This window comes from Neurospora tetraspora, assembly GCF_033439725.1.
Source record: "Neurospora tetraspora strain CBS 560.94 chromosome Unknown B0H65scaffold_7, whole genome shotgun sequence".
NCBI lineage: Eukaryota > Fungi > Ascomycota > Sordariomycetes > Sordariales > Sordariaceae > Neurospora > Neurospora tetraspora.
Window position 1 is genome coordinate 3,170,899 of NW_026944389.1, and position 21,779 is coordinate 3,192,677.

A 21,779-nucleotide genomic window follows, 5' to 3' on the forward strand; every position below is an offset into this window, starting at 1 on the left:
TATTACCCTATTATTAACTATATAATATTTAATAAAGGAGATTAGTATTATCTTTTTAATATATTTCGGTAAACGGGTGCCTATTTTAAAAGCTTCTCTAATATCTATTATTATATGGGAATTAATATATAATAAATCCACTAAATTATCCGTATAAATACTTAATCCGTTATTATCCTCTTTGATACTATCTTCTAAACTATAAATTACTAAGGGTTCGCTCTTATTGTTTATTATATTAATAATAAAAAATTCGCTATCTATATCTATTAAATTACTAAATAATCCTTTATTAAAGAGTAACTCTATCTGCACGGGGATAAAACTCTATCCGCACGGGGACTAAATTTCAAAATCTAATGTCTCGCTTCGAATAAAGGGGGTCAAAGCTCGTTTAAGGGCTTGGAATTTTCATTGATTTTTTCTGCATTTTATAAGCCCTAGGCCGCGGGCGCACATGCCTTATAGCCCTTCTAATTAATAGCGATAATAAAAAGAACAAAAATAAAAACTCAAAGTTAGGAATAGGAGATATTTAAGTGGATTTTCTATTGTATAAGGCGCCGCCTATATAGTAAATTCTATTAAAATTCTATGAGTAGTTTAATACTACTTTTGGCACAATATATTTTAATCTTGCCGAGTTTTACTTTATATTATATTTTTATCCCCGTGCGGATAGAGCTTTATCCCCGTGTAGATAGAGTTGCTCTTATTAAAATAATCGGAATCAATAAATAACTTCTTCCTAACTTATAATCTATTGTCCTCCGCATCCCTAGGAACGTATTCAAATTTCCAGCTTAACGCATCAGGACGTATATTTATAAAACCCGGCCTATATTTAATTGTAAAATTAAATTTCGATAAGAATTTTAACGACTTTATATACCTAGGTATAAATTTTTTCATAGTACTAAAGGTCTTTAAATTTTTATAGTCCATAATAATTTCAAACGACTATACTATATCCTCTAATTCTAATCTCTATTCCTCTAATATTTTAATTATAACGAATAATTCTTTATTATAAATATTGTAATTATATTCGGCCGTAATATACTTCGTAAAGAAATAAATAATCGGATATAATTCCCCGTTATACATTTATAATAAAATACTTCCCGTAGACTAATCCGAAGCATCGACTTCTACTATTATAAGTTTTTCCTAATTATAAATTTTTAGGATTAGTACTAATATAAATACTATCTTTAAAACTTTAAAAGTATTATTATATTCTTTATTCTAATACTAATTAATAATCTTCTTAATTAATTTATATAGAGGCTTACTTATAATTAAAAATCCTGTTATAAACTTTCTATAAAAGTTAGTAAAGCCTAAGAAACGTTATAGCTAGCGCCTATTTATTAATACTTCCTATTTAATAATTATTTCTACCTTTTTAAAATCTATTCCAATACTGCCTAAAATAGTAATTAAACTTAAATATTTAATTTTCTACGTATAGAATTTGTATTTATTAATGTTGATTTCTAAGCTTGCGTCGATAAAGGGCTAAACCATTTCCCTAATATATTTAATATATTCTTCGTATATCTTTAGAAAGATTAAGACGTCGTCGACATATATTATAGTATGTATATTGAAAATATTGTACAATATATTGTTAATAAAATTTTAAAACGAAATTAGCGCTCCGAATAAACTGAAGGGATATACTAGCAACTCGTACAAATTAAACTCTATAATAAAAGCTATTAACTATTTATAGTTTTTTACTATATAAGATTTATTAAAAATTATAATAATATCCACCTTTGTAAATTACTTAACTTTATAAATAATATCCAAAGTTTCCTTAATTAAAAGTAAAGGATAATTATTCTTTAACAAAATATAATTAATATTTTTATAATTAATATAAATTTTTATGCTACTACTTAGTTTACGTATTAATAGTATTAGGGAGGCTACGTCGGACGTCGAAGGTCGAATAAATCCCTTCGACAAATTATCGTCGAATTATTATTTAATAACTTTAAATTCTTAAAGGGATATTAAATGTACTTTTAAATATAATAGAACTTTATTCCCTAGTTTTAATTTGATTTTATAATTGTAGGACCTATATTCTAATATTATATCGGTATCCTTAGGGTTAGCTACTTTTAAAAAGTCTTTATATTCGTTTAGGAATCTAATTTTAACTTCCTTCAATGTATATTTTAGCTTCAAAAATTTCTTTATAAATTTTCATATATCTTCCTCTATAATATTATAAATTGTATCGATTTTAATTAATAACGTTAATTATTTAGGCTCCACCGGGCCCTTACCTTCCTTTAAGTCGGCTGGTAATACTAAGTTCGCTTCGGTTAAACCTACATTATAAACCCGGTCTACGAACGAACGGGCAGTCTCCTTCGGCCTTAAAAATGTAGCCGAAATCCGTTCTCTTATAATTTTAATTTTATAAATGTTGATAAAATCGTAAATTTCTTTACTTTTAAAATACTATTTATATAATTCTTCCCGGCCCTATATAATATTCCGCTAAGCGTCTTTGGATAGTGCTAGTATTAATACGTAGGGTTTATCTTTTTAGACTTCCTATAGTTTTGCTTAAGTAATTAAATTAATTTTAACCCCTTTATTTGTAAATTAAATATAAAGATTTTGCTATTAAGAAATTTAAAATCTTTTAAATTTAAGGGACTTATTTTAATTATCAGTTCGAATAATTGAGAGTAAGTATATTTAAACCGTTCTAGTCTCATTATAATTTATACTTTACGTCCCCTTATTGTTTATACCTTTATTTTAACTTTAATTAAATTTAATTTCCTTATAGGATTGAAAGGTTCTTCGAAACTCCTTATTAGTACTAATTATAAAGGGGGCTCTATTATTATAGTTTAGCTTCTTTTAAGTACCTTTGTAGTATTAATATTAACTACCTAAATTAGCGTTTTTTTACTATTAATAATTTACCGCCTCCTTAAGGCCTTCTATATTCTTCTAGCTTTATTGGGGTCCGCTTCCGTATTTGTATCCGAATTTAAGTCTGCATCTAAATTTATTTCTAATTTAAGTACAGTTATAAATTTAAGGATTACTACGGCTATAATAACTACAAGGCAATCTATATATATACTTACGTACGCTAAGTTCCAAGTAATTTTATTAATTACCTAATTAATATTTAGATTATAGAATTACAATTAAGGCTAGCCTAAAATGATTAGATATTCGGCTATTAAATCGGTTATAAAGAATTTAATAATTTCTTTATAATTATTAATATATATTATCATCTTCATGTACTATTCTACCCATTCTTTAAACTCGCTATCGGTTAAATAAAAAGGTCTTACCCTATTTAATTATTTAAATTCCAAATAAACTCATTTTATAAAAGACTAATTAATAAAGGCCTTACCGGAGTAGCCGAAATAGCTAAAGCCGCCAGGGCAGCTAAAACCGGATTAACCGTATCCACTATAATATAGTTAGTAATTAAGGCCTTCTTATATATATTAATACCTATGTTTTTACCCTTATTAGTAGTCTACTTATTACAATTGCTAAAATAAATATTATTAGTATATTAACGAACTATATAACCATTTCATTTATAATTTATATATAGGTTTTTATTATAATGGTCTTATAAAACGTTTTTACAAATCTCTTTAAATTTAACGTAGTCGATTTCTATAGTATTAAAATCCTTCGGTTTATTACTACTATTACTACCGCTATTATTATTAATAGTATTCTAATTTCCGTTATTGTAAAAAGTAGTTTCATTTAATAATTTAATTAAACTATAGTAAAGTATAATCTATTTAATTTAAATATTATAAACTGGGGGTAAAGCCTAATACATAATAGTTTTATTTAAATTTTTCGAAACTTTAGCCTTGAATATACGTACTTTCGTCGTTATATTATAATTACAACGATTAATTAATATAATGAACTAAGCTTTGAAATTGTAATAATTAACGAATTTACTTATCTATTTAAATTAAGCTAAAGCCCTTTCAATTATAGTTATAACGTTTCCCTACTTAAAACAAGAATTAAGGTAAATTAAAAATTATCTAAAATCTTTTAAAAATATTCGGTAATAGTAACTTTAACTTCGCCGCCTAAATAAAATATTGTATATAATAATTTAATCCTCTTATCGGGAAAAACGTAGGTATCAACTATCTATTTAATATAAATATCAATATACAAAGTTACAAAAGAATTATAACGTTTAAACGTATTAATTTCCTCGCCCGTACAATAATTAGAATTTTTATAAAAATTATAACGATAATTACTACTACTTTAGGGTTAAAAGGCAAGATTAGGAGAAAGAAAGGGAGGAGGAGCGGGTAGGAAACTACCGCCTCTATTATTGCTAAGAAAACTTCCGCCTCCACTACTACCGGGACTTTTAAAATAACCGGGACTTCTAAAACCTCTAGGACCGCCGGGGCTATTAGGATAACCGAAATTAAATCCTCTATCGTTAAAATCGCCGTTTATATTGAAACCCGGGCCCAATCCTTTCAAATAATTATTATTAAGACTGCCGCCTATATTATTAAAACTAATCATACTTAATCCTTTAAGGCCCTTATTACTAAGACTGCTATTTATATTAATACTACTAATACTACCCGTACTCAATCCTATAAGGCCGTTATTATTAATATTCTTAGCGTTAGTATTACAAGCTTAATTTATTCCTTTAGGGATTTCTTCTATACTTTTATCTTCGACCGAAGCTTTAAATTTAGCTGCGTCGGTATTAATTTAAATTTTATCCTTAACAATAACTTTGTTTTCTTTAGTAAGACGAAGGTTAATTTAGAACTCTTTAATTTATTCCCAAGTTTTAGCGAATTCCTCGCCGGAAATCTTAGCTGCAATTTTAATAAATATAATTTTAATTGGTACTTTATTTAATTAAATATAATTATCTTTTAAAATTATATTAATTATCTTTAATAAATCTAGGAAATTTCAAATAATCGCCCTCCTTCTTACTAATTATAATCGCTAAATTATAATTGAATTAAATCTTATCTTACTCGAAAATAACTACTTTAAACTATAACGAAGTATTATTATTAATAATTAAATTATATTGAGCCTATAAAGTATTAAATTATTTAATAAATTACTTCTTCGTAGCTTCGAGGGTATTAATACGTTTAATCGCCTTATTAGTATCGACTTCGATTTTTTCGATATAAATTTTAACCTCCTATTTGAATTGAAACGCCCGGTTCTACTAAGCTATAACATTTTTATCTAATTCGTTAATCTTCTTATTAAAATAATAAAGTAATTTTATAATTTCCTCGTAATTATATACTTATATTGCGAAGTCGGGTAAAACCTTCAAGCCTAAATTAGGGTTATTATTATAAATAACTAATAAAACGTTAAAATTATCTAATAATAACGGAAAGATTATAGTAAAGTCCATTTAACTATCGCTAAGGATCTAGGCGCTAAATATCTTATTTAAGTAATTAAAATAATTAAAAAAAAATATTTACCATATCGTTCTTCTACGACGCTTATACTTATAATATTTTTAAATACTTATTCAATATCGACTATTATTGTAATAAATCTTTAATTCGAAATGGGCGATTATACGATTCGCTAAGAAATAATATCGCGAAGACTAAATTACTATAATAACTCTTACTAAATTTAATTAATCCGAAATTATTCGTTACGCTTTAATACGAAGGTTAAGTACAATAAAGTATTATAAGGCGCGAATAAACACTAAAGTAAAATTTTAATTATTATATGAAGAATAAAAAGAGAATCCTATACGCGTACGAGAACTATATAGAGCATAGGGTATAGGTCTATAGACATAGACCTACCCAGAACAATCATACCGTCACATAATAATAGTCTATGCCCAGACTACTAAATATACTACAATTAAATAGCTATATTCAGCTGGCTGCACCAATGTAGCACATGTGCATGTGCATCTATATACAGGAACAAGGCAGTAATGCCTATAACAAATATTCAATTTTATTATAACTAACCCGCTGTTTATTTCTCTATCCCTATATCCGTCCCTATATCCATCCTTATTAATTATATATTCTTTATTTATATCGCCGTCTTTAGTAATTTTACTATTATTAATATTTACTACTTTAAATACTACGCTCTCAATAGCTTTACTATTATTAATATTTACCGCTTCGAATTATCTAATTATTATATAATTAATTAATTCTAACCCTATTTATATCGATGCCTTTTCGGCTAATTTACTTTTCCCTATTGTAGCCCCGCTATTCAATTCTAGGCTCGTAGAACGCGTCGCTATACTATCCGCCTTAGAATTTCGTCGCGAATTTCTAAATAACTTTAAATATATTATTATTATCGATTCTAATACTACAAATTACTTCTTCTATAATAAAGCCGGTTTTGAAAGCCTTCGCCCCTATACTAGCCTTCTTATTATAAGAATAAATAATATAAAAATTACCCTACAAGTAATAATTATTTATTTATTACGTACTTTTATTTATAAAGGCGATTCGTCTTATATCCTATTAGAAGGCGCGTACTATTTACCCCGGATCGCTTATAACCTCCTATCTATATTATGATTCGATTATAAGGGTTTTATTATAATATTCGGAAACGGCTTAGTAATAGGACTCTATAATTAGAAAATCCGCTTTAAAAACTTTAACGCTAATAGAATATATATAGTATATTAACTAACTAGTAATTAAATACTACCCTTTATTTTCACCGCTTATATTATCGAATGAAAGAAGTTTAAAATATAATATAATTATTTTACTAATTTTAGCAAAGGAAATATCCTCTCCCTTTAAACGATATTTACTAATATTTACCCCGTCCCTAATACTTATTTTTATGATAAATATATATTAGGCCATTTAAAATAAATTCCTTACAAAGAATTAATACGCAAGGGGAATTAGCTCCTTAAATATATTTATATAAATATTTATAGCTCCTTTCGCTTTAAGGGTCTATAAAGACAATAGTATTAGGTTATTATTATAAACAATTTTACGTAGTACGTTTAGGCCTATACTATTAAAATTAAGGACGAGTTTCTTTATATAGTAGAATAGTAATATAACAAATTTAATAGGTTAGAAAACAGAATTTACTATATTCACTTTAATTGGGCTAGCGAAAATACTAATAAATAATTTTAATTATAATATACGAACCGCTTTATATAATTAATATATTTAATAATTAATTAGTATAAATAATATGGTACATTAGAACGCTTCAATAGGATTTTATAAAAGTGCTTTACTACTATTTTAAAGGATAGTAATTTTAACCGTCGCTTATAGCTAATCCTTCTTTAAACAATCGTCTACCTAAAGAATAAGTATCCAAATAAAATTATTAATAAAACACTATTTAAAATATAGAATAATTGTAAATATAATCTATTGTATTTAAAAGTTATTAACGCCCCCTACTATCATAAATTATTTAACGCGGGCTTCCTAAGGAAATTAATACCTATAGCCGGCCAAAGCAAATTATTAAACTATAAAGGCTTATTAAATTATATTATTCTTACAAACAGAAATAAAATTATTTTAACTAGTAATATAATTATTAATAAAACCTATACGTATATTTCGCGAGCCCTAGAAGGCCGCCTTTAATACTAATAGATTTTATTAACCTATAGTAATATATAACAGTAAACCCGTTATAAAAATAGAATTATAACGATTTATCCGTAATAATAAAATTATTACTAAAGGGGAGTTTAAATCCCTAATTTATACAAATAAGGTTTAATCTATCTATAAATACTATTTTCCCTTAGCGCCTAAAACTATAAATCTTTTAACTACTATATCCCTAGAGACCTCTTTAAACAAACAAAGTAAACCTATTTTAATAACTATAAAGAAATAAGAATTTAGTTAGAAGTTGATAAGGACGAGCTACATATTCGAAGTAAGTAAATCCTTAACTATAAATAAGTATATACGTATAAGTTCTTTAAAAACGGTAAACTTAATAAAATTAAAGCCTACCTCGTCGTCTATAGAAATCAATAAGTAAAAAAGGTAGGGTAGGAAATATACGCTTCTATTTTCGCTAGCCGCTCTTTCTATACTTTTATCGCTATAACCGTCCGGTTCAACTTCGAATTTATTTAATATAATACCGTTAATACCTTCGTTAATACTTATATAAATAAAAATATTTATATATATATACCTCCAAGCTATAAAATTCTAAGGAATGTCCTTAAAATATTTAAGGCTCTATACAGCTTATAACGTTCCCTACTCTTTTAATAACGAGAATTTGTAAGTATTTTTAAAATTTAGGTTTCGAACTAATTTTTAAAGAGCCGTATATTTTCGTTAACGACGGCATCTTCGTTTTTTATTATATTAATAATATAATTTTCGCGTATTACCCTAATAAGGCTACCGCTATATAAGAATATATAGATAATTTTAATTAGTAATATTACATATTTAGAGGAAACGAACTATAATAGTTCCTAGGTATTGAAATTATTCGAAACTGTTAAGTAAGAAAGATCTAATTATTTTAACGCTTATATTTATAGAAGATTTACTACCTTACAAATACTAAACGTATTATTTCAATCCCTATATTTAACGTCGAGCTAATTCCCTTTTAAGATAAAGTTTCCCTTTATTTAATATACTTATATTAAGTTAAAGTAGGTTCGATATTATATACCGCTATTATTATACGCTTAAATATTGCCTTCGCCGCTAGTCGTCTCTCTAAATATAATTATAACCCTAATCCAAACTATTATAAGGCTATAAATAAAATACTCTACTACTTCTATACTACTACTAATATAGTACTCTACTATAGAAGTAATAAAGTATTCCGGATTACTTTAGATTCGTTATTTATAAACAATTTTACAAATTATAAAAATTCTTAAAGATTTACAATATAATTCTTTAGAGGGCTAATTTATTAAAGTACTATTAAATGGGTAACTATAGCTACTTCTATAACCGAGGTAAAGCTTATTATATTTACTAATATAATTAAGGAAGCCCTCTTTATAATAAAATTTATTACTAATCTTATAGTAAGGCTAATTAATCCTATTCCTACCCTAAACTATAATAATTAATAAACTATTAGGGTCTTAACCGTAGAAGCTACAAAACTAATAACAAAGTTTAAATACGTAGATATCTACAAATATTAGGTAAAATAAGAGGTGTTTACTAAAAGAATAAAAATCAAGTATTTAAAAACGGCCAAAATACCTACAAACGGTTTAACGAAGGTATTAGACTTCTAGAAGCATATAACGTTCATAAAGCTAATAGGAATAGATTCAATAAAGGACAAGGAATCGAAAAGATGGGAGAATATAATAGTATACATCGAGATAAATAAGATTAATAAAGAGATAAATCTTAGGATAGTCATATAATACTAGGAATAGCTTTATTTCTAGGCAGTTTTGTCTCTATAAGACTTCAACTGGGGAGGTGTATCAATTTGGAGGGTTAAATCCAGCCAGTAAGAAGGGGGCTCTAAATGAGGACTAGCCTCCCAGCCACCCAGAATCTAGCTACAGACCTCCCTAATACTCTAGGAGCCCCCAACTCTAGTTCCACAGCACTCTTCTACACACACACATCAATACAGAGATTTACCCACTTTTAACTCAACCGTGCATTCTGACAGATTCCTCGCAGCTTACGCAAGCCCCCCTGCCTGGCGCAGGGCCTGGCCTCTTCCGCGCGTGACCCGTTCAGTGACGAAGCCCCATCGGTTGCATCATTCCGCAGCCTCCATGCTCCATCAGTCCATCTTTCCACCATTCGTCTTACATCGTTTTCGACTCTCTTAAACATCAACACCTTCGTTTTTCTAGCTACCTATTTATCGTCAAACGTGTCGCAGAATTTCTCTCAGTCTTTATCGGCATTCTTTTACTAAGGTTGCACGGTACACAAGCACAATAATGTGTTCCACTGACATCTTCCTCGGCTTCCTAGCTATTCTCTTCCCACCTCTGCCTGGTAAGTTGAGCATCACGATCCACACGAAGCCGCCTTTTGATGCTATCTACGATCATCCACTAACCCCATCCCCTCCTCCCAAAAACAGTCTGGGTAAAATCCGGCATCTGCTCCGCCGACGCCTTCATCAACCTCCTCCTCTGCGTCCTCGGCTTCCTGCCCGGCCTCCTGCACTCCTGGTACATCATCGCGAAGAACCCGACCCCGCCATTCGACTACGACGCCAATGAGTCCGGCCGTGTTGAAGGTGGTCAACGCATCTATGTCTTTGTCCACGATCAAAACGGCAACCAAACCGGTGGTCGCCACCAGCAACGTGCCAACAAGCACCAGCAGCCCCAGCGACAAGGAAACATGAACTACGGCACCACCGCTGGCCACGCGCCTCAGGATTCTGGCATCGCGCATGCCGGCCCCAGCAGCGGCGACGACCATGCCGCGCCCCCGCCGAGTTATGCGCAAGTGGTAGCGGGTGATCATAAGATTCAGACGCAGGATTAGGGTCCTTCATCTTCTTCTGCTGCTCGGGAGCTAGTAGTGGTACCCGGCGCTGGTGACACAACGACACCCACTGTTAATACTTCTACTTCTACATCTGCCAAGACGGAGGATGCTATTCGTTCTTTCAAGGATTGGAAGAGCGCGGATTGCGATTGCCAGTGCGCTTGTGAGTGTCACGAAAAACAGTGTTGCGGACCCCAGCAACCGTGGCCGTCGCATTTGGCTTTGGCGACGCAGTGGTTTCCTTTTTACGGATCTCCGTGGCATGGATGAGCGGTTGCTGTTGATCAGGGTTCTGGCATAGGTTAAGAAGATATCGATGGGCTTTAGGAGATTATTGGGTCAAGCAGGCATATTAAGGGAGGGATGGGACAAGTTATACTTTTGCGCGTTGGGGTTTTCTGCTCTTGATGATGGCTTACCACAATGGGGTAATCACGCGTCCGGTGTTGGGTTATTGTAAGGGTATATAGGGAGCATGGGATTTGGAACGGCAATAGTGAAATTCAATTTTCGATTATTTTCAGCGACCTGTGCTAATTCTCTGGTCCATGATGAACAAGGAAATTGTGGAATATCCCTGTCGGTAGCTAGCCTCCACGTTTAGCGGCCGAGATTCTATGTAACATCGGTGGTGAGACCACACCCCAAGCTCTCCAGCTCTATCCGTCTCTCCATCGAGTCATGTTCATGGCAACTCGGCTGGGTCTTTGCAACGCGCAGCCTGCACGAACTAAAGTGCCCACTCAACATCATCATCTTCGGGTGCATAACTAACCGAGGCAGAACCAACCGGGGCAACACCAACTGGGGCAGTATCAACCGGGGTAGCACCACCCGGGGCAGCATCACCCGGGGCATCATCCTCCGGGTCATTGTTCAAGAAGTCGCCCATGCCATCACCGCCCTCAAACGATCCGGTAGGGTTGTGAATGCTCGGGCCCGGCCTGGGATTCGCCACCGGCTCCTTGTATCCCCACATAAGCTCCTGGGGCAGGAATTCGTAAAAGGTCGGATGGCCGTCCACGGATTTCTTGATGAATCCCATGCCGTAGTTCAACAGGCAAATGTCCATCTCGAACTTGAAGCCAACCTTCATCAGGGCCAAGATCTCCTCCTCCATCACCAAATTGTAGGTGACATCCTCCACCGACTTGTGCATCGTGTTCTCCCAGCCGTTGCGAATAACGGTGGGCTTCACCTGAAGGAGGCCGCAGGGCTTGATCGCGTTGGCGTTGGCGTCACCGAGGTGCTTGTTAATGTTCTTGAACTTGGCGTGGCACTCGGCGTTGGGCAAAACGATGCCCACTACCTCGTACGCCTGCTGAGTGATCGTCTTGGTGACGGTCGGGAATCCGGTCAGCTCTTCGAACTTGATGCCGTTTTCGTGTCCGCACTTGGAGCTCATAAGAATGGACATCACGATGCCGATCTTCCGGCGGCAGGTTTGGTCGTCCATCACTTCACGTGCCCAGGCGTTTTCATCATCGTCCTCGCAGGTAACCAGACGGGCGGCAGAACTGAAATTACCTGGGAGGAGGCGGAGGATCTGGACGAGCGAAGGCATCTCCTCGTGGGCCTTCTGACACACCCTTTGAGCATTCTTGATGTCCTCGGCGTACTCGGGGCAGACGTCGTGAAGATCGACATACTTGAGGAAGTTGGATACAAGATCTACGCCAGCCGCATAGTCTGCTGCTCCGGGGGTGGTCAGACGAACCAGGGTCTCGGATCTGGGAAGGTTAGCGTTATAACAGCCAAGGGGGAGACAAGTTGGACTAACAAAAATCCAGCGACCACGCCGGTGAAATCGACATCCCAGTGCTCCGGCTGGTTGGGATTATAGTAGCGAGAAGCATGCAGACCAGGCTTACGCTCCACGTAGTCGTTGGCCGCGATGTCACGGATGTCGTCCTTGTCCAAGCCGTCCAAGTCATGACTGGTGAGCGACGCGGTACCCTGAAATTGGCGAGCGGTGGTATCAATGCCGCCCAGGAACAGATATCTGCTGAATAAGTTTTCCTTCGCGCTATCGAAGCGGCGACGGGCACGGTAGCGTTGAATGCATTCCTCGATGCGGTCAACGAACGGTCGGTTGGGGGGGTAAATGGACTTCCTCTCCTCTTCGTACTCGGCCGGCGTCATGGGGGCGTCGCAAAAGTACTCTGACAGTAGAAAGATGTCAATATGCCGTCCAAATGGGAATAGTGCGTGGGCTTGCGATCGTCATAGAGAAAGACGTCAAACTCACCTTCAAAGCCTGTGGGGCGCTTCTTCTTACTCTTGCTCTTCTTGGACTTTTTCTTCTTCTTGGGCTTTGCATCTTCGGTCAAGGCCATGTTCTCCTTGCCATCAACGGGACTGGTGTTGTCATTCGACGGCTTGCTGTCCTCCTCAACCTGGGCGGCGGCGCTATCGTTGTCTGAGGACGGTCTGGCTGCGGTCACTTCCACCGGAACGTCCCCCGAAGAGGCGGAGTCATTGGCGTGAGTAGACATGCTCAAGGGTGTAAGCGAACCAGATGGGCGGGGAGTGATTCAGGCCTAGTGGTTTGTGGTGGCTGTGAAAATATTACACCTCTCCGTCCCTGTTGGTCTTTCGGTGAGTGACAGGTGTGTAAGATGTGACGGTGGAGGGACACTCGCCGACGGTTTACTCACGAATCGTCTTGCGGTGAGGGAAACTTGCGCAGAACGTACGCGTGTGGTCCAGATTTGCCAAAGCTTGCTGTTTTGCGGCTAAGACTGCCTGCTGGTTTGTTGTCGCTACCTTTTGGTCGGTGTGCGAAAGGCAAAATTGTAGAGAAAGACTGTAAGGTTGCGTCCAGAGAAAGGTTCCCGACGTGAGAAAAGATTTTGTACTGGCAAAAGTACGGACCGGAAGAGAAAAGGAAGCGGAAAGAAGGCAGTAGAGGTAGTCCTGCCATAGTTGATGGGACGATTTCGAGATCTGACACTCGTCCGATGTCAACCCCTTCACTGCTCTCCCGCGTAGTAAACGGAAGGCACCATCATGTTTTCATCGCATCCGTGGTCCATGAGATAAACCTGGTAGTCACTGACTCTATGCCGGATGACCTTGCCAAACGGTTTCTTAGAAGAGACTGCAAACTGCATGGAAGTTTTGGGTCTGGTAAGGTACTCCGAGACAAACCTTCCGGTTGTGACGAGGCTTGGCGTGGTGTTGAATCGGCAGGAACGAAGGAGCTTTCTCTTCACTCGCCTGCCAAACAGCTGCAGACTGCAAACGCTCCAGTGTAAGCTCTCATCTGCCATACCGCTTTTTTTCATTCATCTCGGATTTATCCCCACGCTATTTGGCCAATTGTATCTAAGAACAACATGCAGGTCGACGCCGCAACGTAGCACGCAGACCTCACGAAACTACTTCATTGGCCAGTATAACGTGGGGATAAATCCGAGTTGAACGGAAAAAAGCGGTACCAGGTTGCGCCTAAGATCTTTCTACTCCTCATTTTTTCAGATCAAAATCGCGAGGAAGAGACAAAGAGCAGGCGACTGATCTCCCAACACAACACCTGACCGACAAAGTGGAAATATATGGTCGCATGTGGTGGCAGTACAGTTACCTCTACTTTCTTGCAGATACCTCTACCCCTTACCCGCCACCAAGCCTCCTGCGGATGTCTCCCTTGACTCCGCACTATAGGCGCCTCCATTTGCTGCTTTGCTTGGGGCGGGACACTCGCGTCTGCGACAAGCGCCGATAGGACAAACATATCGATAGAAAGGAAGTATGGGCGCTACCTCTTTGAGATATTTGGTATAGCAGACTAAAAAGCGTCTCTCCACTGGGAGTAAACGTTGACGCGGGTGGAAATTGAGGTTATACCAACCTGGCAGCCGGGGTCGTTCCAGCTTTGGAGCGAGTACCTAGTGTATAGACCAATGTTCCCAACACTTGTATCAGGACCCCAAATCTCGATCTGATCTGTGCCAGGTGTCAGATATACGGTATCGAGATCGAACAATTCGGTTTACCTAGCTAAGCGCTCGCTGTAAGTGTGTAATAAGGTAGTCAAAGAGCCGTTGACGTATATGCGAGACATTTTAGGTTGGCAGTTGGTGAAAGGTCAGCCAACCCACGGTTGTCCATGTGAGAGGCTCATTGTCGTACTTCCACAACAGTAAGCCGGCTTTGACCTGATCATTTTGCCCTCCGACTGCGACCGTCTGAGACATCAAGCACAGGTCTACCGAGTCACATCAACCGTCGGTCTTGCTCATCCACCAACTACCGGTTGGCCCGTATCAGACAAACCCCGCGTATATATGGCTGACTATTGCTCATCGTTGATCATATGAATGAGGGCCTTTTTTGTTCCAAGATCCGCTCTGATTCGCGCTCTTCGCGATATGCGGCGCCCAAATTCGGATCGGATGCGGCGGGCAAGGGAATAAGACTAAGACTCGCATTTTGAATGGACGAAATGACGAGGCAGAATGCATGGCGGGACCATTAACGAGGTCGAAAAAACGTGGCTGTGTGGTCAAACTTGGAGGAGGCTCTTCCGCCACCCTCTCAATATCGTGAAATGTTGAGATTGCGAAAAGTGGTAGAATGTCCATCCAGATGTCTTCGATTTGTGACTTGATGAAGGCGCAGCTCACCCCCTCGCGGGAAACCCCCCGGTCTGTCCTGCCGCCGTCCAGGCTGGAAAGGTCCAATAGTGGGTCTTTGGTCTCCTGGAAGGGCCCGGTGGGGAGGGCTATGAACGCGTCTGATTGGACGCAGCCCCTCGCCCCATCTGCAACGAACCTAGCGCGCTCGCTGCATTTTCCAGCGCTCGTGCCCTCCCGCAAATCTGGTGCCCTGTTGCAGTGTCCGTGCCTGGCTGTCTCGAACCGCTGTGAGGGAACTCACAAAGGAAGGAACCAACCTGGAATGGAACACTGGCGCGGGGAGTGCGCGTTGGTGAAGCTCCAGCTCTCTTTGGTTCCCCATCAAGACAAGGGCTGTACGTGCATCCTTTGACATCGATACCCACTGCAGCCACATATTGGCAGCTGAGCACTTGTACCAGCAGGTAGAGGTAACCTCGCCGACGACCGTGGGATGTGGTGATGCATGACGGGTACCACTCCGCCTCCAACACATCGGCTTCCAAATTTGTTTGTCCCCCCCCTTTCCCCCTTTCCTGTTTCCCGGAATACATAAGCCCCAGGTCCCGAGCCCTTGACCTTGGCCTCTCCCTTCTCCGAATGTCAACTGCTATGCGACTTTAATCGAGCGCCCGCTGCCTGAAACGTGTATCACTTCGAATACTACTCACGACCTGACAACCTTAAGTCCATGAAATTGCGAGCGCCGGTCACGATCCGCCCAAAAGTCGCACTCGTGCCCCTCTGCTGTCAGCTAGCAGCGACGCCTCTCACCTGAACTGCCGCCAAACAGTCTGCTCACCAAGGCCCATCCAAACCGCGAGGACACGACACGCGATATCTCGGTAAACGCCCTGATACAAACCGCAAACATGATGGGCTCGACACCGATACCCAAGCACCATGAGCTCAAGCCCTACAACCTTGCGGTTGCCGGCCAGTATGTTGCTTTCTTGTCTCCAGACTATATAGAAAGGCTGGGTTGTTAACCTTTCGGGCAGTGACGGTACATTGTGCGATTCTCAAGGCGAACTCTTCATTAAGCCCTGCACCGATCAGGAGCTCCAGTTTTACAAGACGGCCAATGAGAGCCACCAGGCTTTCGCCGACTTGATGCCCGTTTTTATGGGCGAGCTAGAACTCAACGATTCGACAAGCGTCAGGGACTTGGACGAACAGCTCCCCGCTGTTTCCGAAATAATCTCCAAGGAAACAAAAGAAGAGATTATTAAGTTTGGAAAGGAACAGGCTGCTGAGGCCGCCGCCCAGTCCCCCGCGCCGAGCGTTGGCAAAGAGTGGACGGAAAAGGCCAAGTCCAGGAAGATCGAGACCAATAAGTCGGTGGTACTGGAGAATTCGGCGTACGGTTACACGCGTCCTAACATTATGGACGCTAAACTCGGCAAGCGGCTGTGGGCGGATGATGCGCCTAAGGAGAAGCAAAAGCGGTTTGATATAATCAGCAAGGAAACCACAAATGGCTCGCACGGGTTTCGCATCGCCGGCATGCGCGTTTACAAGGGATCCACCAACCCTGGTGAGCTGGACGAGCAGGATTATAAGGTCTACGACAAGATGTACGGCCGGAATCAAGTCAAGGCGGATAATCTTGTGGAGGCGATGCGCAAGTTCATTTTCAATCCTCAGGCCGGTATAGATGAGGAACTCGGCAAGATCATTGCGGGTCTTTTCCTTAATGACCTAAGGCACATCGAGGAGGTGTTGGCCTCGGAGGAGAGCAGAATGTACTCTGCGAGCTTGCTGTTCACATTCGAAGGAGATGGCAACGCGCTGAGAGCTGCGCTTGACCGGACTAGAGCCGACATGTCGGGTGAGCAATACAAGAAGGAAGATGGACCGTACACGCCAGGTCTATCTGCATCTCGCGTTGATAGTGGCATCGAGATGGATGACGAGGGGCAAATGGTGTTCCCGATCAACACGGCCATCAGCCAAAACATGATATTGGCGAACCTGGCTCAGGCACCTGGCTCCCATGACATGCAATTCGCTGCGGATTCCGACGCAGAGAGCATTTCTGGTTCCTCGAACGGCGATATTCCTCGCATTTACTCACTCAAACTCATCGACTTTGCACATGCCGAGTGGACACCCGGACAAGGCCCGGACGAGAACGCCCTGTTTGGCGTTCGGAGTTTGATCAAGATCTTTGAACAGCTGGCAGATGATTGAAGGGCGGGTTTCCCAAGGCAATCGTGGAGTTAAGGCGGCATTTCAAGGCGTTTGGGATTGCAACTGTGGCTACTTTGCGAGACTACGGTTAGAGCATGTCACGGGCTGGTTAGAGGCAGAGAAAGAGATGAAAAGGGAAGACGGCATATACACATATATATGCATAGGTAGAGGAGAGGTTTTTAATGTCCGTTATGAACATCATCAAAAGAAGGCCAACGAGCTATACGGGTCTATTTGGGGGACGGTTTTCTTTTCATTCAATATACCCCTCATTTTCATTGCACGCGGTTACTCGATAATCTTGTCAGATCTCTAACTTGGCTGTATCATCATCTGAATGCTCTTGTGCATGATGACAATTCATATCTCTGTGTTCGAACAAGGTACCACGTTTGACTGTTTCGTTCTTGATCAAAACTACTATTCCATGAATGCTTCTATGTCTGAATTTTGACCAACTCTCCAGGAAGTAAATGGAAAGCCTGTGACTGCTTTTAACCTGCCAGGTGAGTTCGAAACTCGAGATGGGATGAAAAGCGAAGACCCCAACCGAGCCCAAGACAATGACCTCAGCTTGACACGCTACCTCCAGGGTATACAACGTTTGAGCCCCACTGCAGCCGCTAAACTCAGCTCCAACAAACAGCCTTGCTGCAGTGAGCATCAGCTCTTCCACCTGCATGCGACAATCATCCCTGCATGCCACAGGTTGGACTTTAAACTCTGAGAGTACAACTTCCACTCCAATCGGCGCAAACGTAGACAAAACCTCTACAAAAGGAGGAATAATACATATCCAACAGCCTGTGAATCATCTCGTTCACGCGCTGAAACACAGCCCGCCATGTCAATTCCAGGCCTCGGTCAGATAGCTCCACAGGTAAACGAACCAAGAAGCTCTCGGGCGGACATGCTTCGTATAGGCGCGCCGCGTATCCAACGTCATCACCATCCCCTCCAAGCCTTATCCGTTGTCGCACTCGTGACCCGTCTATAGAGATCGTACCAGCTAACCATCGCCTGCTATTTGCCCGTCTACGAGAATCTAGGCTCCCACATCTACCCAGCGAACCATCAACCTCCGACCGTTCGGCGAATGGCGCTTCTCGATCCCCCACCAACACAGTACCTTCTCATCGAACTCCTCCGCCGCCGGAGTCACCGTCCGCCTCGTAGCCGGCACCGCTGAGCGCGATGGCACCGAACTCGCCCCCAACTGCGTGTACACATTCCTCCCCGGCACCAAATCGAAGCTCTTCACAGACCAAGGATGTACCCTCGAGATCAACAACACGGGCGGCTACCCCCTCGAGGACCGCGTGGTCGAATACCCGAGCCCGGAACAGTCGCCCATGCTTAGCTACCTAAACCTCCACTTCGGCTTACAAGACCACGAGCGCGCCGCGGCCGCGCATGCACAACTACACCCAACACACCACCTTCAACAACAACAACAACAACAAGGGAGAGGAGCAGGAGCAGGAGCGACAAGGCCAAAACCGGGACCAAGAGTGCTAGTCTGCGGTCCCCGCTGCGTCGGCAAGACCTCTTTGGTCAAGCTCCTCGCCGCCCTCGCCACGCGCATGGGCTCCCAGCCGCTGGTGGCCAACCTGAACCCGACCGACGGGCTGCTGTGTCTTCCCGGAACGCTGGGCGCGGCGGTGTTCGGCACGCTGATGGACGTGGAGGAGCCGGCGGGCGGGTTTGGCGTGACGAACACGCCGATTAGCGGGCCGAGCGCGGTGCCGGTCAAGAACCCGCTTACCTTTTACTTTGGACGCGAGAAGGTGGAGGACGACGTGGACATGTGGAGGCAGATGACGGAGCGGCTGGCGGTGTTGGTCAAGCGCAAGTTTGAGAGGAATCGGGATGTGAGGGTGGCGGGGTTGTTGGTTGATACGGCGCCGGTGGAGGCGGGGGATAAGGAGGGGCAGGAGCTGTTGGGGTGGGCGGTTAGGCAGTTTGATGGTGAGTTTTTCTTCTTCTATCTGATATGGTTTCGAGGAAAAATGGTGCTTGAAAGCTAACGAACGGTGTGCGACTTATAGCCAACTACGTCGTTGTGCTCGGCTCCGAACAGTTAAAGACAGAACTTGGGCAGCAGTTTGCAAGCGAAAAGACGAGCTTTGGAGAGCCGATCACCGTCCTCGGATTAGACAAGTCGGATGGCGCTGTGCAGATAGACAAGGGGTGGAGGCAGAAGTCGACAGAGACGGCGATTAAGGAGTACTTCTTTGGTGGCATCAAGGCGCGACTGAGCCCCTTTACACAATCGGCCAGTTTCGACGAGCTGGTCGTTTTCAAGGCGCCCGAAGGTGAGTCTTGTCTTTCTCTTCTCTATGCACGCCCAACTACTATCTTCACCCTACCTACCGAGAATCTAAGCTAACGCCTGTATCGACACCAAATAGAACCCTACGAAGGCGCACCAGTCCTCGAGCGAGTCGAAATCACCCCCGAAATGGCCCACTGGACGCTAGCAGTCATGATCGCATCCGTGACCGACTCGCCGCAGGCGATCCGTTTCTCCTCGGTCCTGGGCTTCATCGTCATCGCCGACGTGGACCAGGAGCGCAGGCGGGTCAAGTTCCTGTCGCCGGTCAGCGGTCGGCTGGGTAACCACCCGCTGATCTGGGGACGCTGGCCGGAACCGTATCTCAACTTGCTGGCGTAGGCTCGCCAGAACGTGATGTGGGTGCGAATGGAAGATGGTGGTCAGCGGATGAGCCTGCAAGAGAGAAACGAGCTTGTGGCCTGTTTAAGGGCGTGGCAGGAATTGGCGGGTACGGCTAGCGTTTGTTTGGGTTTTGAGATGGGATATGGTGAAAATGGCATATAAAAGGTGTTTTGTTGTTGTTGCTTTTGGGTGTCATTACCTAGCATGAGAGTCAGCGGGAATGGTGATTCATTTGGTACTTTCTTATCCTTTTCGTTGCGGTCTTCGTTATGCGTGGTGATTATTATTTCAGTGGTCCTTATTGGAATACGCGAAAAGCATCAGTCAGTTGTAGGTATTTTGCAACACTCCTACGCCGCATTATTCATTCCTATTTTGCATGGACGTATGTATGTGTTTCATGGTTAGGAACCTGGTTTGAAATCCCAATAACACCTTTTTGTTGGCCGTTTTTAGTAGCAAACGATCGGTTCTTAAACCTTGTCGGAAGGCAATCTAGCATCATCATCAAGTGCATCAATGAAGGTTCTATCAGAACTTTCATCAAAGTATTCTCAAAAATGTGAGTAGACCAAGCAAGCAAGCAATGTTGCGGTTCCAGTCTCTGAATGTAATCGATGTTGGAGATGGAACAACCAGTGTAGGTAGGACTTGTCTATGCTCTTCACAGTATGGAAACGGAATCTTGGTCCATTCGCCTGTTGTTCAAGACAAAGTGAATAAACAGGTGGATAACATTGGCTACTCCTTTTCGTCTCCCTTGGCTCAATTCCAATGATGGTGGAAGCAAGATATTAGTTTGGACACTCGTCTCGAGTCAAGATTCTCTGAATATTTTAATAGTTTCTTCATTACCTAGGTAGGTTTTTTGTGACATTCGAAATAGCCTCTCTCACCCGTACAATTAATTGACATAAAGCATCGATTTGCTGGAATCTGTGTAGCGACCTGCAGTTTTGATAGTCTGCACTCGAAAAATGCTCAATGACATGAACACCGACCAGAATGACGATAATGATGACTTTCTGTTTTCCACCTGGTTTTTGAACAAATTAACTCGGTAAGGGTATGGTATGGTGGTGAAGAGAGTCGGCGTCACCATTCTGTCTCTTCTGTAGTGGTAAACCAGCGTCTTACTATTTCAACCAAAGTAACGACATGGGTAGAATATATTGGAAAGGCTCATGGAACTTTCACTTATTTTTCAATTGGCCCCTATCTTTCATGACTCTCTTTCCAATCGTTGGCATGAAATCATTTCTCTCACATTAAGGATGATCGAAACGTTGAACGTTGGAAAACCCATCCAGTACCCACCCCCATGATGGCCTTCATCAAATCAAGGCTTTCCCTGCATGCATTCAGGAGGACAATGGGTATCGTAACCGGGCGGACGGGGACGGACGGACGGGAACCGTTGAACTCTGAAGGGGGCTCATCCAAGGTTCCCGTCCAAGGTTGTGAGCGTCATATGATGGCTTTCCTACGCGTCTTTGTTCATACAGGTACATACCCGGTCAGGGACGTCAGGGCCAACTGGTTACGGTAGCCGAAGCCCCAAGACCCCCCCCCTTCCCCCCTTCCACCCCCCTCCCCCATTTCACAAAAAAAGGGATACATACCCCTTCATTCCGTGAATGAACACGATCACTGCTCTCGCTCCATGAGAACTATCCGTTGCGTTGCATTTTGAAGAATGGACAATTTCCGTAA

General features: G+C 41.0%; 4 protein-coding genes across 4 annotated transcripts; 3 read left to right on the forward strand and 1 right to left on the reverse strand.

Annotated features, from left to right (window-relative positions):
* Positions 1-9,903: 9,903 nt before the first annotated feature.
* B0H65DRAFT_302060 (uncharacterized protein) lies at positions 9,904-10,586 on the forward strand. Its single transcript, XM_062823151.1, has 2 exons — positions 9,904-10,070; positions 10,159-10,586. Exons 1-2 carry the CDS (start codon positions 10,013-10,015, stop codon positions 10,569-10,571), a joined length of 471 nt encoding a protein of 156 aa, XP_062678852.1. The 5' UTR covers positions 9,904-10,012; the 3' UTR covers positions 10,572-10,586.
* A 341-nt stretch (positions 10,587-10,927) lies between these two features.
* B0H65DRAFT_302069 (Argonaute siRNA chaperone complex subunit Arb1-domain-containing protein) lies at positions 10,928-13,148 on the reverse strand. The gene is made up of 3 exons (XM_062823152.1): positions 12,823-13,148; positions 12,355-12,736; positions 10,928-12,304 (listed from the first exon to the last, which is right to left on the reverse strand). Exons 1-3 carry the CDS (start codon positions 13,067-13,069, stop codon positions 11,305-11,307), a joined length of 1,629 nt encoding a protein of 542 aa, XP_062678853.1. The 5' UTR covers positions 13,070-13,148; the 3' UTR covers positions 10,928-11,304.
* A 2,917-nt stretch (positions 13,149-16,065) lies between these two features.
* B0H65DRAFT_433268 (inositol polyphosphate kinase-domain-containing protein) lies at positions 16,066-17,386 on the forward strand (the record flags this gene model as incomplete). The annotated part of the gene is made up of 2 exons (XM_062825059.1): positions 16,066-16,133; positions 16,195-17,386. 2 exons carry the CDS (start codon positions 16,066-16,068, stop codon positions 17,384-17,386), a joined length of 1,260 nt encoding a protein of 419 aa, XP_062678854.1.
* Positions 17,387-18,009: 623 nt separating this feature from the next.
* Positions 18,010-20,561, forward strand: B0H65DRAFT_531780 (Pre-mRNA cleavage complex II protein Clp1-domain-containing protein). The gene is made up of 4 exons (XM_062828948.1): positions 18,010-18,269; positions 18,439-19,357; positions 19,438-19,704; positions 19,801-20,561. Exons 1-4 carry the CDS (start codon positions 18,234-18,236, stop codon positions 20,061-20,063), a joined length of 1,485 nt encoding a protein of 494 aa, XP_062678855.1. The 5' UTR covers positions 18,010-18,233; the 3' UTR covers positions 20,064-20,561.
* Positions 20,562-21,779: the final 1,218 nt, after the last annotated feature.

Bases quoted from the DNA above. Each gene is read 5' to 3' on its own strand.
- B0H65DRAFT_302060 (XM_062823151.1), top strand. From the start codon at position 10,013: ATGTGTTCCACTGACATCTTCCTCGGCTTCCTAGCTATTCTCTTCCCA. The intron at 10,071-10,158 runs GTAAGTTGAGCA...TCCCAAAAACAG, and splicing joins TCTCTTCCCACCTCTGCCTG to TCTGGGTAAAATCCGGCATC.
- B0H65DRAFT_302069 (XM_062823152.1), bottom strand. From the start codon at position 13,069: ATGTCTACTCACGCCAATGACTCCGCCTCTTCGGGGGACGTTCCGGTG. The intron at 12,737-12,822 runs GTGAGTTTGACG...TTCTACTGTCAG, and splicing joins GCGCCCCACAGGCTTTGAAG to AGTACTTTTGCGACGCCCCC. The intron at 12,305-12,354 runs GTTAGTCCAACT...TAACCTTCCCAG, and splicing joins GGCGTGGTCGCTGGATTTTT to ATCCGAGACCCTGGTTCGTC.
- B0H65DRAFT_531780 (XM_062828948.1), top strand. From the start codon at position 18,234: ATGTCAATTCCAGGCCTCGGTCAGATAGCTCCACAG. The intron at 18,270-18,438 runs GTAAACGAACCA...ACGAGAATCTAG, and splicing joins TCGGTCAGATAGCTCCACAG to GCTCCCACATCTACCCAGCG. The intron at 19,358-19,437 runs GTGAGTTTTTCT...TGCGACTTATAG, and splicing joins GGCGGTTAGGCAGTTTGATG to CCAACTACGTCGTTGTGCTC.